General features: G+C 48.0%; 6 protein-coding genes across 6 annotated transcripts; 5 read left to right on the forward strand and 1 right to left on the reverse strand.

Moving 5' to 3' along the window:
• Positions 1–592: 592 nt before the first annotated feature.
• Positions 593–2,237, forward strand: PAAG_00689 (ATP-dependent RNA helicase eIF4A; the record flags this gene model as incomplete). Its single annotated transcript, XM_002796784.2, has 4 exons — positions 593–632; positions 904–1,047; positions 1,150–1,508; positions 1,584–2,237. The coding sequence occupies 4 exons, from the start codon at positions 593–595 to the stop codon at positions 2,235–2,237; spliced, it is 1,197 nt and encodes a 398-aa protein (XP_002796830.2).
• Positions 2,238–4,471: 2,234 nt separating this feature from the next.
• Positions 4,472–6,135, forward strand: PAAG_00690 (hypothetical protein; the record flags this gene model as incomplete). Its single annotated transcript, XM_015844111.1, has 3 exons — positions 4,472–5,039; positions 5,104–5,142; positions 5,258–6,135. 3 exons carry the CDS (start codon positions 4,472–4,474, stop codon positions 6,133–6,135), a joined length of 1,485 nt encoding a protein of 494 aa, XP_015700892.1.
• A 194-nt stretch (positions 6,136–6,329) lies between these two features.
• Positions 6,330–7,214, reverse strand: PAAG_00691 (fumarylacetoacetate hydrolase domain-containing protein; the record flags this gene model as incomplete). The annotated part of the gene is made up of 2 exons (XM_015844112.1): positions 6,330–6,760; positions 6,869–7,214. 2 exons carry the CDS (start codon positions 7,212–7,214, stop codon positions 6,330–6,332), a joined length of 777 nt encoding a protein of 258 aa, XP_015700893.1.
• A 357-nt stretch (positions 7,215–7,571) lies between these two features.
• Positions 7,572–7,984, forward strand: PAAG_00692 (hypothetical protein; the record flags this gene model as incomplete). Its single annotated transcript, XM_002796787.1, has 2 exons — positions 7,572–7,625; positions 7,730–7,984. The coding sequence occupies 2 exons, from the start codon at positions 7,572–7,574 to the stop codon at positions 7,982–7,984; spliced, it is 309 nt and encodes a 102-aa protein (XP_002796833.1).
• A 752-nt stretch (positions 7,985–8,736) lies between these two features.
• Positions 8,737–10,944, forward strand: PAAG_11154 (hypothetical protein; the record flags this gene model as incomplete). Its single annotated transcript, XM_015846852.1, has 6 exons — positions 8,737–8,840; positions 8,925–9,015; positions 9,120–9,284; positions 9,352–9,814; positions 9,870–10,651; positions 10,816–10,944. The coding sequence occupies 6 exons, from the start codon at positions 8,737–8,739 to the stop codon at positions 10,942–10,944; spliced, it is 1,734 nt and encodes a 577-aa protein (XP_015703459.1).
• An 883-nt stretch (positions 10,945–11,827) lies between these two features.
• Positions 11,828–14,506, forward strand: PAAG_00695 (serine/threonine-protein kinase PAK 2; the record flags this gene model as incomplete). Its single annotated transcript, XM_002796790.1, has 1 exon — positions 11,828–14,506. The coding sequence occupies one exon, from the start codon at positions 11,828–11,830 to the stop codon at positions 14,504–14,506; it is 2,679 nt and encodes an 892-aa protein (XP_002796836.1).
• Positions 14,507–15,008: the final 502 nt, after the last annotated feature.

The following is a 15,008-nucleotide window of genomic DNA, read 5'->3' on the forward strand; positions in this document are numbered from 1 at the left end:
TTCTCTCCCGATTTTTTCATCTTCCGTGTTTCAACAGTTCCGCATTCAATTTGCGCAGGGTTCGCTCTCTTCCGTGGTTGGGCTTCAGTTCAGTCCCGCATTTCACCCTCCCTCACTAGGCTGGAAAACTCTTTGATTAGGAAGAGGGAAGGATAAAAAGAAAAGAAAAAAGTAAGAGAGTTAAACCCAAAAAAGTCAGCCAACTTTTTTTTTTTTCCTTCCATCTTTTTTTCTTCTTCCTTTTTTCTTCTTTTCTTTACATCCACAACCTAAACTTCATCCCAACCACACAACAACACAACCACCAGTATTAAAATCCCATCTATTCCATCGATCTGCCATTAGGACATTAGTATATCTCTGTCCCCCGGCCCCTTTTCAGCAGCTACTACTAGTCCCTGCTGTACCCTCCTCTTTTCTAGAGTATAGATTCTAGTATCCTTTTTTTTTTTTTTTTTTTTTCACCGACAAAAGCAAGGATCCTTAGGCCCTTCGTTTTTTTCCTTTCTCTTCTACATCATCCCATCCCTCATTCACTCATCACCACGATCACAGCTACGGTCTGTGATCTCCAAAGAACAACTTCGCAATCATGGCTTCCAACGATAAGGGTCTCGAAGAGATCCCTGAAGGTACGTTCGCTCGTCACCCCGCACTGTTGTCGTCGTGGTCGTCTTACCATTGTGTGCCCTTTTCCGCGACTTCGCTGCACTTCCTGATGTCCCAGCAACGGATTTCCTCTGTTGTATTTCATTTTCAGTTCTCTTCTTTTTTCGTTTTCTTTTTCGTTTTCTTTTTTGCCATCATGTCCGCATCTGGTGGGACGATGCATTTGTATAGTGAAACCAGACGTTACCCGATGTCCTGTTGAAAACCTTATCACTAACAAACAACTGTCAACAGGACAAATCGAATCCAACTATGATGAAATCACTGACTCCTTCGATGCGATGAACCTCCGCGCTGAGCTTCTCCGCGGTGTCTATGCCTACGGTTTCGAGCGCCCCTCTGCCATCCAGCAGCGCGCTATCATGCCCGTCATCAAGGGTGTGTAGAAATTTAAAATTATACTTAGTTACCCCCCACACACACACTTGGTTCCCACAAATAGCCCTCCAGAATCCAGACTAATAATAACGACCGATGCAGGCTCCGATGTCATCGCCCAAGCTCAGTCCGGAACCGGCAAGACTGCTACCTTCTCCATCTCCGCGCTGCAGAAGGTTGACACCAACCTCAAGGCCTGCCAGGCACTGATCCTTGCCCCCACCCGTGAGCTGGCCCAGCAGATCCAGAAAGTCGTTGTTGCCATTGGTGACTTCATGAGCATCGAGTGCCACGCTTGTATCGGTGGTATCTCCGTGCGTGATGATATGAAGGCCCTCCAGGAGGGTCCCCAGGTTGTCGTGGGAACGCCCGGCCGTGTTCATGATATGATTCAGCGCCGTGTGTTGAAGACCGATCACATGAAAATGTTCGTTTTGGATGAGGCTGATGAGATGCTTTCTGTAAGTATATACACTGACATCTTTCGATACTCATCACTGTTATACTTGTGTTATATTTTGTTAACAAGTCGCCAGCATGGTTTCACCGAGCAAATTTACGACATCTTCCAATTCCTCCCCCAATCCACTCAAGTCGTCCTCCTCTCTGCCACAATGCCCCAGGACGTCCTCGAAGTCACCACCAAATTCATGCGCGATCCTGTCCGCATCCTTGTCAAGAAAGCTGAATTGACCCTCGAAGGTATCAAGCAGTTCTACATCGCCGTCGAAAAGGAGGAATGGAAGCTCGACACTCTCTCCGACCTTTACGAAACTGTCACCATTACCCAGGCAGTCATCTTCTGCAACACCCGGAGAAAGGTCGACTGGCTCACTGACAAATTGACCGCGAGAGACTTCACTGTCTCCGCTATGCACGGTGATATGGAGCAGAGCCAGCGTGACGTTATCATGAAGGAGTTCCGCTCTGGCTCATCGCGTGTACTCATCGCTACTGACTTGCTTGCCCGTGGTATTGATGTCCAGCAGGTTTCGTTGGTTATCAACTATGACTTGCCCGCTAACCGCGAGAATTACATCCATCGCATTGGTCGTGGTGGTCGATTTGGCCGGAAAGGTGTTGCTATTAACTTCGTTACCGCTGATGATGTACGGATGATGAGGGAGATTGAGCAATTTTACAGCACCCAGATTGAGGAGATGCCCATGAACGTTGCTGGTATGTGTTAACAAACACTCCCTTTGCCTCTTTTCCTGACAAGCACTAACAATGTACACCCAGATCTCATCTAAACGCAGCAAACGAACTGAAAACTTTACTTTTCTCCCTCGCCTGTCTCTTTACTCTGTCCTATCCGCTATGATGATCCCTTTCTCTCAAAGAGAACCTCGGGTGTGCCTTAATGTCTCTTGACGTTTCTTCAAACACATTTTCCAAAGTTAACCGCAACCGCAAACAACAACCCTCACCCCCCAACGGTTCGTTTCAATGGTAGTGGATGAAGAAGCAAATTTGACAGATTAAAGATTTCGAATTCTGTTTCCTGTTTACCTCCCAGTGTTCCCCCGTTTTGCTCCCGCGCCCACACCACCTGTTTCCCACACCATACTTGTCTTTTAAAGCAAAAGCGTATTCCTCTATCGTTGGGTTTCATCGTGATAACTTTGTTTTCTTTTAATTTTCCCTTCTATGGCTCTATGGTTGGCTGGCATGATGGGATGCAAAAAATTCTCCTTATTTCCCCTTTTCTTTTTCTATTTTTATTTTTTTATCAAGCGCTTTGGCATAGGGTAAAACACAAGGCAAAACATGTACAGCATACCAAATCGGGATGAGAATGCTGGGCTTGTTTTTCATGTGACTGCTTCCTTTTGCTTGCTTCGTGAGATTATTTATCTTCCTTAAAAAAAAGAACCCTAAAGAGACTGCTCTGTATGTTGGACTCGGGTCTTGTTTTACTTTCTCCCCCCCTTGTGTCCTTGTCCTGTGTGCTCCCTTTTTCCTTGCCTAACTGTGGTTTTGATGTCCTTAGTCGCCTTCTTTTTATCTCTTACTCTCCATATGTTCCCTCTATTTGTCCACATTATGAGTTCTCTAAATTCCAGTTTCCAATTCTTTTTATTCTTTCCCTTTTTTACCTCGTCTCCTATTTTCGCAGACGGTTGTATGGCACGTAGGTTCTTCTTTTATACATCGTCCTTTCATGCTTGTGATATGTGGTGTGATTGCATAAAAGATAACTATTCTAAATTGTTTTTGTGTCATATATGATATCCCCCCCTTCTCTTCCTCATTTTTGTGGGAAGGATTCGGTTGGGGATGCTGGGTAATGTGCATGTGTGGACTCCATGGAGGTTTTGTTGGTGATAAAAAGAGGTCGTGCATGGGCATCTGTTCTCAAGATACCGGTGAGTGAGAAGGTTAGAGGGCACTTTCGAGTCAGAAGATGTTTACGATGATGTAACATGAGGGACAAGATGGAGTGAGCAGAACCAAGGGGTCAACAGGGCTCTTTTGAATCTGTTGGCCCTTTCGAGTTCCTCTAGACATGATTCTTGCGTTACCGACCAGGTGGTTCAAAAGGATACCAACCATGTCTAGAATTGCCTGCGTTTTTCTCATCATCTTTCTTCCTTTTGTTAAACTTAATGAGAAGGATTCCATTCCTTCTTCGCTTTCAGAATGTTAATCCGTGATTAATATTCAAAACTTTTGCTGTCTCTCTCCGTTTAAGCCCTGACACTTTTGCTGCAGGCATTTGATTTGCTCAAGAAAATGGTTTCCCCCTTTTTGGCTTCTGCGTATTTCTTCAAATCTCTCCCTGCTAGATACAAAGAGCAAAGCCAAAAATAAAAAGTCCTTAATATGATGAGTTGAAGCGGAGCGCTTGTTTTCCATACATGGGATTCAGGAAATGGGGGCAGTGTATGGTGTTCAACCCATATACCGAGGGAGACACCTCGAGGGAGCAGACGACTTGACACGAGTTGGGCAAGCAACTCCCTAACTGCTCACCACCCATCACTCATCTGGCCAGCGTATGATATACCCGCCCATTTCTCGCAAGTGTGTAACCGCAGAAGCGAGAGAGGTATTCTCAAGACTTTCTCTAGCAATTCACAGCATTTCACGTGGACTATATGTATACATGGATTGACGACATTGCCTGTCCGTCGTTGAGCGAGCCTCGACAGCTCTACCTATCATTATCGAGAAAATTGCTCCATTCTTTTTTCAGACTTGCTATTCGCGTCCGCATTCACTGTATCAATCATTAATTCCTTATTTACACCGGGTTCGTTCCCTTACTCGTCAATTCTATGACGACACGGGGCTCCATCGACCCTGTTCTTACGTCTACATCTACATCTAGAACGCGTCAAACACAAGCTGCCAACTCCCATCCACTTATTATCATCATATCAGACATTCCTACATGTGAATAGTGTTAGCTGTGGACACAATGAACCCACCTCCACCTCCAGCCCTAAATCCAAGCTCAGCTCTCAATCCCACTTCCTCTCCCAACCCAAACCCCAATCCACCTGCAACCTTCTCCCCCACCTCCCTTCTCTGGGCCCACCAACTTCGTCGTGAACACAATGTCCTAGTCTCCCGCCTGGACGCGCTGGAGAGGACCCTGACATCTACTTCCGCTAAGCTGACTACAAGGACAGATGCGTTGAAAGATGAATTGGGAACGAGACTAACGGGACTTGAGGGCTTGGTTGCCGTGGTTCAGGGGGGTTTGGATGGCGCTAGAGTGGATGTAAAGGGGATTATAAGGGATGTTGAAGAGGTAAGAGGAGACGTTGAGGGATTGGAAGGGTGGAAGGGTGCGGTTGAGGGGAGGGAGAGGGAGAGGGACGAAAGGGAAAAGGTTGGTGAGGAAGGGAGAAGGATAGATGTGGAGGAGAGGGAAAAAGGGAGGGAGATGATTGAGGGTGTGGAGAAGGGATTGAGAGAGGTTATGGCGGAGATTAAGGAGTTGAAGGGGATTGTGGAGGAGTTGAGGAGGGAGAGGGATGGGAGTGGGAGGGGGAGGAAGAGCGAGAGGGAGGGGGAGGGGGAGGGGGGGGGGGGGGATTAACAGAGAACCCGAACCCCGACAGGGAAAGGGGAAAGAAGAAAGGGGTGGAGTTTTCTTTTTTATTCCCATCTTTTTTAAGATCCGGTCTTCCCTGCCATGACGTTTACGTATATGTCCATCCACACCCCACAATCCAAGGCTAACATACATCGACCGAAGCACCTCACATTCCTTGCTCCTATCCCAATCTCACCACAAACTTTCGGGACGACACCCAACAACACCGCTCCTCCTCGTTACCACCAATATCCTCCTATCATCGGTACATCCATCAACACAGACAGCATCAACCAATGCCCTCCACAATCTCCGGCACACCGACGGCCTCCCACCTCCCAACCTCAGCATTAACCCGCAGCTCTCCCCCACCGCAATCGCACCAACCACAAACACAACCAGAGTACTCAGCCGTCCTCGTCCCAGACTCAATCCCACCAGCACCCCCGACATCCCCCACTGAACCGCACTTATCACTCATAACTCACCCCTCGGAGAAATTGGAAATGGAATATGAATATCCCATGTCAGCAGGAGCACGAGAACGGACTGGTGCAGGCACTATAATACCAACCCTGCGCCAGAGACCTAGTGAATCACTCCATTCCTATTTGGAACGTGGGGAAGCTGTGTTGGCGCGGTTTCCGCGTCAGGAGGAGAATAGAGTTGTGCTGGCTTTTTGGGGAGGAGTTAGGGATGGGGAGTTTAGGGGGATGTTGGAGGAGGGGCTGAAGACCGGGGGGTGGAGGTGGGAGGTTGTTAGGGGGCTAATTTTGGAGAAGACGGGAAGGGGGGTTTGGGAGGAGAGGGATAGAGTTTGTGGTATCAGTAACAACGGGGTTGATAGCTGTGGGGATATAGCTGTGCCTAGGGTTGGGGTTAGGGTTGTCAAAAAAAGGAAGATGAAGGTGAAGAGGAGGAGGAGGGTTATACCTGTTATTTGGCCGGTTGAGGAGGAAGGGGAGGTGGGAGAGGTGGGAGAGGAGGGAGAGGAGGGAGAGGAAGGGGGATGGTTTGTGATACGGAATGGGTTGACTTAATAATCATTATAAATATCCAAGGCTGGAGGGCTAGGTGAGCCGATAAGGTCTATAATTCTATGATCCCATGTCCACTTATTTATCCCGAAATGGGTATATCCTTTCTATAAACCAAAAATCCTATACACGCATGCACGCAGAAGCATACTATCCCAAATGAAAAAGAAAAGAAAGGTAATTCAAAAAATCCAACTCTAAAACCCTGCAAACTCAAATCTCCCCTCCGTCCTATCCCTAACCTCCACCTCAATCCCTCCCTCCTCAACCTCAACCCCATCCACCTCAATACCCGCCTTCATCACCTGGCCTCCCACCACCTCTCCCACCCCCTTAGGCGTGCCCGTCAGCACCAAATCCCCCGGCTCAAGTGTCATCACGCTCGAGATATCCGCCAACTGCCTCGGGATACGGTACAGCATTAGGTTCGTATTATCGCGTTGGCACAGCTGGCCGTCAACAGAGAGGTGGAGGGTTGCGTTGTGTGGGTCTGTGATACGGGATTTGGGAATTAATGAGGAGATGGGGAGAAAGGTGTCGAAGCCCTTTGCGATGGACCAGGGGAGGCCGGCTTTTTTGGCGGAGTCTTGGATGTTGCGGGCTGTTAGGTCGATGGCGAGGGCGTAGGCTGTAGGTTTTAGGCTGGGTTAGCTGTGCGTGTGTGTTATTTAGACGTATAGATATGTATGTCATGTGTTTCAATTGAGGGCGCATTCTCTAGTCACCCCGTACGTACCTGATATAGCATCCAATGCATACCGTTCGTCCAATGGGTCAAGGTCACGTAAAGTCTTGCCAATTACGAGTGCCAATTCGACTTCATAATGTAATTTCACGCCCTTGGGCCGCAGGACGGGACCGGAGTTTGGGGGTAGGATGGATGTGGACGGTTTGAGGAAGAAGAAGGGTTGTTTAGGGCGGACATTGTTGAGCTCCGTAATGTGGTCCCTGTCCTTGTAGATGTTTGCGTTAGTGATCAATACGGTATGGCGCATGGGATTTGTAGTTGCAAATGGAATTGGAATGTTGTGCGTTGGAGACGCAGGAGGGGCTTGACGCACGCATAGTTCCGGCCTATGCATATTACCTTCCGGCAATTGGCACGGATGGATGCCATTGATTGCTTTAGTATATATCCCCTAATGAATTGCTTATTTGCTTGTCCGGTGCTAAAGGATATAGAGGGAGTATCATTGTCCGAGGGCGTGTTTTCATTCCATCATGGGCGTAGTCGGCACTCTTTCCGGCTATCCCATGCCTGCAATTAGAGGTTGATGTTCGGGGAGCTGCATCACGTGACTGTAACTGGAGCGGGCTTGGCAACGTATCGACGGGACAACATCACTTCTTCGAAAGATATTCATTCGTATACGGAGTACGAACACCTACTGCAATATTAGAATATTGGTCAATTCAAAGCAGAATCTCTAACTTTCAATATGCCAATGAGGGTCGCCGAAATTCTATCAGATCTGACATCTCTGAGAGTCTGTGTAAGTAATACCCTCTGTCAACCACCTTCTTTCACGTATCGACTGCAGCCAAATCTCTCTGTCCGCGACCCAGCTGACATTCTCTGTCTTCATATTGCTGATAGGAACATCCTGAGGCACTAGTTCTTGTCAACGTCCACAAGACTCTTCCCAACTCAGAGACAGATCACCAACAACATACGCAGCATTCTCGTAATAATAATGCCCAATCCGAAGATTTGCGACGTGCCCAAGATCTCATCGAACTGCATAATGATGTCATGTTGAAGCAGCTGAATAGACCGGGAGGCGGGTTAAATGAAGAGCTCCGAAAGGCTAGACAGGATGTTGATCGTGTGCTACGGGAGTTGGATAGATGAGGGAAACCACGGGGGAAGCTGGTTCGAACATGCCATTTCCGAAGATAGTGATGAGAATTGACTATTTGAGGGAAAACTAGCATATAAGAGATCAAGATTTCATTGGCTTATGGGTGAAGATTAGTATCTCATTTGAATTATGGGATTTTAGACCAACGTCCGATGCTGCCATGAATTACACAAGTCAAAGTCCAGAGCGTTGATTAACAGATTGAGCCTTTGCGTGGACCTAATGGAGTTCAGAGGTCGGCTAATTGGATAGATATGTCGAGTCATATCCAATTGAAGTTGGTAAAGAAGAATGTGGCCTTCTTTAAAGAGCTGACAATAAGACGGTTGCTCAAGTTCCCTTTGGGATAGATGATAGGGACATTCATAGGGTCATCACATCGTATTACTGATAGTTAGCTTGCCGTAACCGGGACCAATAGGAAAAATTAAATCAAGAAGCGCATAGGAAACGATCCTCGTAATCTTCTCTCTTCAATTCCATGATTCTTTGTATCTCCCTTTTACTCCTGTGCATGAATTCTTTCTTTCCGCCATTGAAATTATCACGTGATCACTATTTGCCGGCTGCATGTTATTCCGGCTCCAGAAACTCCAGCGCACCAAGTCGACTACTGAAATCGAAGCTTGAACCAACAACGTTTAGCCGTTGCTCAGCCAGTCCAGCAAGTCCAGCCGTGAACAGCACCAGCACCAGCCTTAACCGCAAACTAAATATTTATATGCGGTGACTGCTGCTCACCATGGCGACCACTGTGGAAGCAAAGTTAAGACGGCAGACCAAGTTCCCGCCGGAGTTTGCTGAAAAGGTGGATATGACAAAGGTCAACATCGAGGTTATGAAAAAGTGAGTCCAACTTCCTTTTTAGTTTGTTTGGCGTTGAGCTTGTTCCTTGGATGGGGAAAAGATTGCTGACCATATCTCCGGCAGATGGATCGCTGGCAAAATATCCGGAATCCTGGGGAATGAGGATGATGTGGTCATCGAGTTATGTTTTAATTTGCTGGAGGGGTCGCGCTTTGTAAGTTAGATCTAGTCTTAATCTTAAGCTGAAAGGACCAGACAAGGTGACATGATTTGACCTTCAACATATTTACTAACTGATCCTATTGTTTTATTTTTTAGCCAGATATCAAGCTTCTACAAATACAGCTCACCGGATTTTTAGACAAGGACACTCCCAAGTTCTGTAAGGAACTCTGGAATCTATGCCTCAGCGCACAAACCAGTCCACTAGGCGTGCCCAAAGAGCTATTGGAGGCTAAGAAACAGGAATTGAAACAAGAAAAAGTGATTGACCCCAAAATCGAACGGGACACAAAGCTTTAAGTAGCATCACATGCTAACATACGAGTAGCTCGAATCCGAACGACAGGCCGAAGAAGCTAGGCGGAGGAGGGAAGAAGAGAGGATGCGCGAGCGTGAATTGGAAGTGCTGCGGCAGCGGGAACGTGCCGAACGTGGTCGTGGAGGTGGCAGGGATCGATGGGGTGATAGAGACGCCCGTTCACCACCCCGGCGGAGGAGCCTGGACAGATTTCGTGACGGGCCCGCCCGGCGCAAAGCAGATACTTGGGCTCCCTCGGGAGGTAGAAGTTCGCGCTGGGCGGAAGATCGCGGTCGATGCACCTCTAGGCCAATATCCCTATCTCCATCCAGATCTACGTCTCGTTCCTCACCGTCCCCATCTCCGCACAGGAAGAGCCGTGGTCGTCACCGGCCACACACACGGCGTCGGCGATCACTAAGTAGTTCCCGTTCGTCGGATAGGAGGGATCTCAAGAGGAGAAGAAGACGTAGCCCTGATCGTGATGACGATCGTACTAGATCCAGTTCTATGAGTAGATCAGATCGCTCACGTTCTCGTTCTCCCAGAAGACACAGGAGAAGATCCCCCATCCACAATGACCGCAGCATGTCGCGCTCCCGCTCCCCCGTCTCCGAGAAATAGTCGCTATCAGCGCCATCCACCTTCGATCTCTCGATCCCGATCCCGATCCCGATCCTCATCTCGCCGCAGATCACGATCACGCACTCGAGGGAAAGTTGAAAAACGCAGTGAGAAGGGGGGACGCTGGAAAAGATCACCATCATACAATGCTAAAAATGATAGAAAAGGTGAATCACGAGCTGATAATGTTGGCAAGGACCATCTGTTGAAATCCCGCGAGGATCGTCGTCGCCTAAGTCGCAGTCGCAGTCGTAGTCGCAGCCGAAGTAAACATAGGCACAGCCGCCACCGCCGTCGAAGGAGCCCAAGCAGAAGTCGAAGCATATCTCGCTCCCACTCTCGTTCTCGTTCTCGCAGCCCATTCCGCGATTGTGAACGGGAACGTGAACTTGGCCGTTGTCGCTCCCGCAGCCCTGTACGGCGTGAACACAAGGGTGACAGGAAGAGGCACCAGTCTATTGAAAGATATGCCCCAGCTGCTAGAAGACGCCGTAATAAGAGCGCTTCGGCTTCCCCACCTCTTCCCGTTGAGAAACGGCAAGTGATGGCCGATTCACATGAAAGAGACAAAAGAGAAGACGAGGATGCAGCAATGAAACGATCATCCACTTCTCCTGGCCTTCGTAACGGAGGTTTGGAACTGAAGGAGAAGGAGGATGGGAAAGTGAAGGAAAACGAGAAGGAGAAAGCTATGAACACTGACGAGGTTGGTAGCTGAAGCCCTTTTTTATATATTTTTTAGCCGGCGGTGAAAGTGGACGGAGAACTCATGTTCGTGATGGAATCCCCCACCCCTTTTCTAGTCTGCTTTTCCCCCCTCTATAGCTAGTTAATTTAAATTCCTAACTCTCTTTTACACTTCGCGTTTAGAAGCCAGCCCAGCCCTTGAAAGCCCGTTTAACGGGTACGGAGCTACGTGAGAGACTAGCGCGGGAGAAAGTTAAGGCATTGCGCCGAGAAAGCGCAGAGGTGAAGGCGAATGCTTCGCAAACAGAGTAAGTTTATATACATAGTTTGGAGCTGCAATAGTCGCTCTAGACTTCCTTTTGAGCTACATTTCGGGTATGGATGAAGATACGAAATTGCCATGTCATGTCATGTCAATCCTCCAGCAATACTTGCTTCTAGGACATGATCTTTCTTGATCCGTTTTTACAGTTCGATTTTCCTTGCGGCATCAACGATTCTGATTTCGGGGTCTTCTGTTGTTCAAATTCTGTTTTAATTACAAGCCTTCACATTCTATTTTGCTTTCCCGATCAGGAGCATCAAAAATACCTGAAGACGGACTCCAGTCATAAAAATATAAGATATGGGGAAATTGGTCATAACGCGCAGGGTGACATCTCGTAAACTTCAATTCTGGTTCCCTTCTGCTTCCTGTGGATGGGTTGCTCTACTGCGGAAGTGGTTAGTCTCAGAAACCCACTGGATTAATGGAAGTTTCCCCCCCTGATTCATGGTTTTACAGCATGGATGGGTAACTATATATTGGTTGGTGGAATCCGTTACATGATCCTTTGGTCAAGATAGGGTAAAAACTGCCCTGCACGATACCTACCCATCTCCTAACGATCGCGTCAAATAAACCAAATTCGTACTCACGGGCTAAATTACTACATAGTGATGTCAGCGTTTCCGCTTACGTAGGTATATATAGCACACCAATTTCCACGGTTCTTCCGGTCGCGTTCCATCGCAAAGGCGCGTTGTCATGGAAACGGTGTTGACGGTAGCACGTGATGCAGCTCCAACCAACTTCTAGATTTCCGCTCATCCCAATCCATATATCCTCAAGCTACCATGACATGACCGCATACGACAACCCCAAACATCCTCTCTACAACTCCCAGCAAGAGTGGATGCGTTATGCATTATCGATATGGCAGCCACGGCCACCTCAACCCCACTCCAAACTGCTTTGCCATACGGCAACAGCTTCCAACACCCGGCGTCGCGACTTCAACAGCTACCTCGATCAACAACCTCTCGATCCCTTTCCAACCATGCATCGCCAAATACAGTTACAGCAGCACCCACATTTAACACTGGTCTATTCCAGATGTCAAGGCCACGATCCTTTTCCATTGGAGACAGCTCCGACGACGATATTCCCGAACCCATTAAATTTAGCGCATCCGTCAAGGCACTTCTGGGAGAGGAAGACGGATCGAACATTGACACCTCCCAGCACACTGGAGGCTGCATAAATAAGTCGCCAAATGAAGGCATAAGCGTAAATAGCGAACAACACCGGGCTTTGCTAATTCGAAAACCACAAGAGAGACAAGTACGGATTGCGTCGCCAAGGGAACGTGATCTGGGAAGCCCACCTCCTAGGGTCGTGAGGGTGAATTCGCCTCGACTTTCACAAAGCGGCTTAGGTAGAGACAGTCCCCAATTGGTGCGGAAGGACAAAAATTCGTCCGATGGCCAACAACAACAACATCATCATCATCATCATCATCATCATCATCATCATCATGGTAATGATTTCATTACCCCTGCTGCCCCTCAAACCAGAGTGGTGCGGGTTACGGATTCTAGGAGGAACTCCCGTTCCCCATCTACAGTGTCTTCCATTGTCACTAGGTCGAGTGAAAAGTCATCCAAGGAAGGTGGGAGTCGTCTCGGGGACCGTTCGTTTTCTGGTGATGAACGTCGACGCGATGAAAACGTGTATCGATCCGGTTCTGTTAATGTGCTTCGACCACATCCTGGTGAAGAGACGGGAATGCAAAGCTCATTACGAGTCAAAAGAGTTGGTAGATTGACGGGGTCGTTTCTTAATGGACCGGCCCGTCGTGGTATGATTAGGAGGCAGAGCGAGGAAGTTCATCAGGAGGAGCCAGTATACGAATCGCCGACTTCGAATGTCAGTCCTCGGTTTAATGGAGAAAAGCATCAACAGCAACAACAACAACAACAACAACAACAACCAAGAGAATTTGAACCTCTCCGTAATCGTGAGCAATTTATTGAAAAATCTCAACAATACCCCAGACCCTCAGAAAATCTCAGTGGCTCACCACTTCCCATACAAGCGCCAAAACGACTACCTGATCCAGAGATACCAGCCGACGACGCGTTTTTAAGATCCAGCACGCCGAAACCGTCACGTTCAAAATCGAGATCTCCTCTATCATTAGAACTGAAGGGATCATCGCGATCCACGAAAGAAGTACCAGCTTTCTATCAAGTGCCTCCTTTCCCACCCAGGCCTGCCAGCCGAAATCAAGAGAATGACCCACCTCCAACTTTCAAAAGATCCAAATCTCAGGGCTTCGGTCTCCTTGATAAGGCGGAAAAGTTCTCTGTTGTATACGCTGATGAGAAGGAGCCAGTTAAGCCGGTGCAAACAATTCTCACTCCCCGTAGGCCTCTAGCCCCCAAGGATAACAACACTCCCCATAGACCGGCCCCACCCCCTCCAAAAATGAGCGTTTTGGAAACAGCAACTGCACCCGCAGGAGCCAACTCATCCCAGGCTCGACGGAAACGTGTACAGGTTACCATCAATCGCAAGCCTTTTACCAGATTAGACTGCATCGGGCGAGGCGGTAGCTCCAAAGTATATCGTGTTATGGCTGAGAATTGTAAAATATTCGCATTAAAACGAGTCAATTTGGAAGACGTTGACCCCATTGCAATGGCTGGGTACAAGGGAGAGATTGATTTGCTTAAGAGGCTCGAAAATGTGGATCGGGTGGTGCGACTTTTTGATTATGAGGTGAATGAGGAAAAACAGGCGCTCAGCGTCCTGATGGAAATTGGCGAGTCAGATCTTTACAGAATCCTTACTCTTCGTCTCAATGCGGAGGACGCGGTGTTTGACACTGCGTTTACGAGATATTACTGGAAAGAAATGCTCGAGTGTGTTCAAGCCGTTCACGAGTTTGGCATTGTTCATTCGGATCTCAAACCTGCAAATTTTGTCCTGGTCAAGGGAAGCCTCAAACTCATTGACTTTGGCATTGCAAATAAGATCCAAGATGATACCGTCAACGTCCACCGCGAGCAACAAATCGGTACGCCAAACTACATGGCTCCCGAGTCTCTGATCGACATCAACGCCACAAACGGCCTGCCATCCACCGTTGGAAAGATGATGAAAGTCGGCAAACCGAGCGATGTCTGGAGTCTAGGCTGCATCCTTTACCAAATGGTCTACGGCAAACCACCCTTTGCACATATCACCAAGCCGCTCGAACGCATAATGGCCATTCCAAATCCCAACGTCATTATCGAATACCCTGCTTACGGTGTTGGTGGTGTCCCTGTGCCGCCGGGACTCATCAAGACGCTGAAACGCTGCCTGCAGCGGGATCAAACTCTCCGACCGACGGTACAGGAATTGTTGGCTCAGCGAGATCCTTTCCTGTATCCCGAAGCCAATTTGGAGGGCGCCGTGCCCATGACGCAGGAGATGTTGGGGAGGATCTTGACGAATGTTGTCAACCACTGTAGGGCTAGAGGCCCGCCGAAGGATGAAGAATTGGCTGGGTGGCCGGCTGGGTTTTTTGGGAAGATAAGATCTGCACTTGAAGAGGATGCGCTCTGATTGGGCTTTTTTTTTTTTTTTTTCTTTGGTCACTGAACCATTCTGGCTTTCTTTACTATTTTCTTAACTATCTTATATCTGGCTGTGGGCTTGGAATCTTTCTATTTCTAACTTCTTTAGCACGGGTTGATGCCTTGGAGAAATGGGTGCCTCTCTCTCTCTCTCTCCATGTGGTTATTGGTCTTTCTTGGCTGTATACTATTTTCCCTTGGATTGGGGATATCTTTTCATTATTGGCTTTCTTCATTTGCTGCGTTTCAGCGTTGTTTTATTGGCGGTCACTGCATGCCGCTTCTGGACTCTGTGTGTTGCAAACAACTTTTTTGGGATATAACTTTCCTTCGCTGTTTCGATTACCTCGAAATTATACCTGTTGGCACACGTGAAAGTCGTTCTCTTTTGCTTTAACAGATTACTGATGTGTATATGACCATCTACTCTATGATCCCAGCATATGCGATTGTGGTTCTTCTGGCGTGATTTCTATAACGGATAAGGGAAT

This window comes from Paracoccidioides lutzii, assembly GCF_000150705.2.
Source record: "Paracoccidioides lutzii Pb01 unplaced genomic scaffold supercont2.2, whole genome shotgun sequence".
Taxonomy (NCBI): Eukaryota; Fungi; Ascomycota; class Eurotiomycetes; order Onygenales; family Ajellomycetaceae; genus Paracoccidioides; species Paracoccidioides lutzii.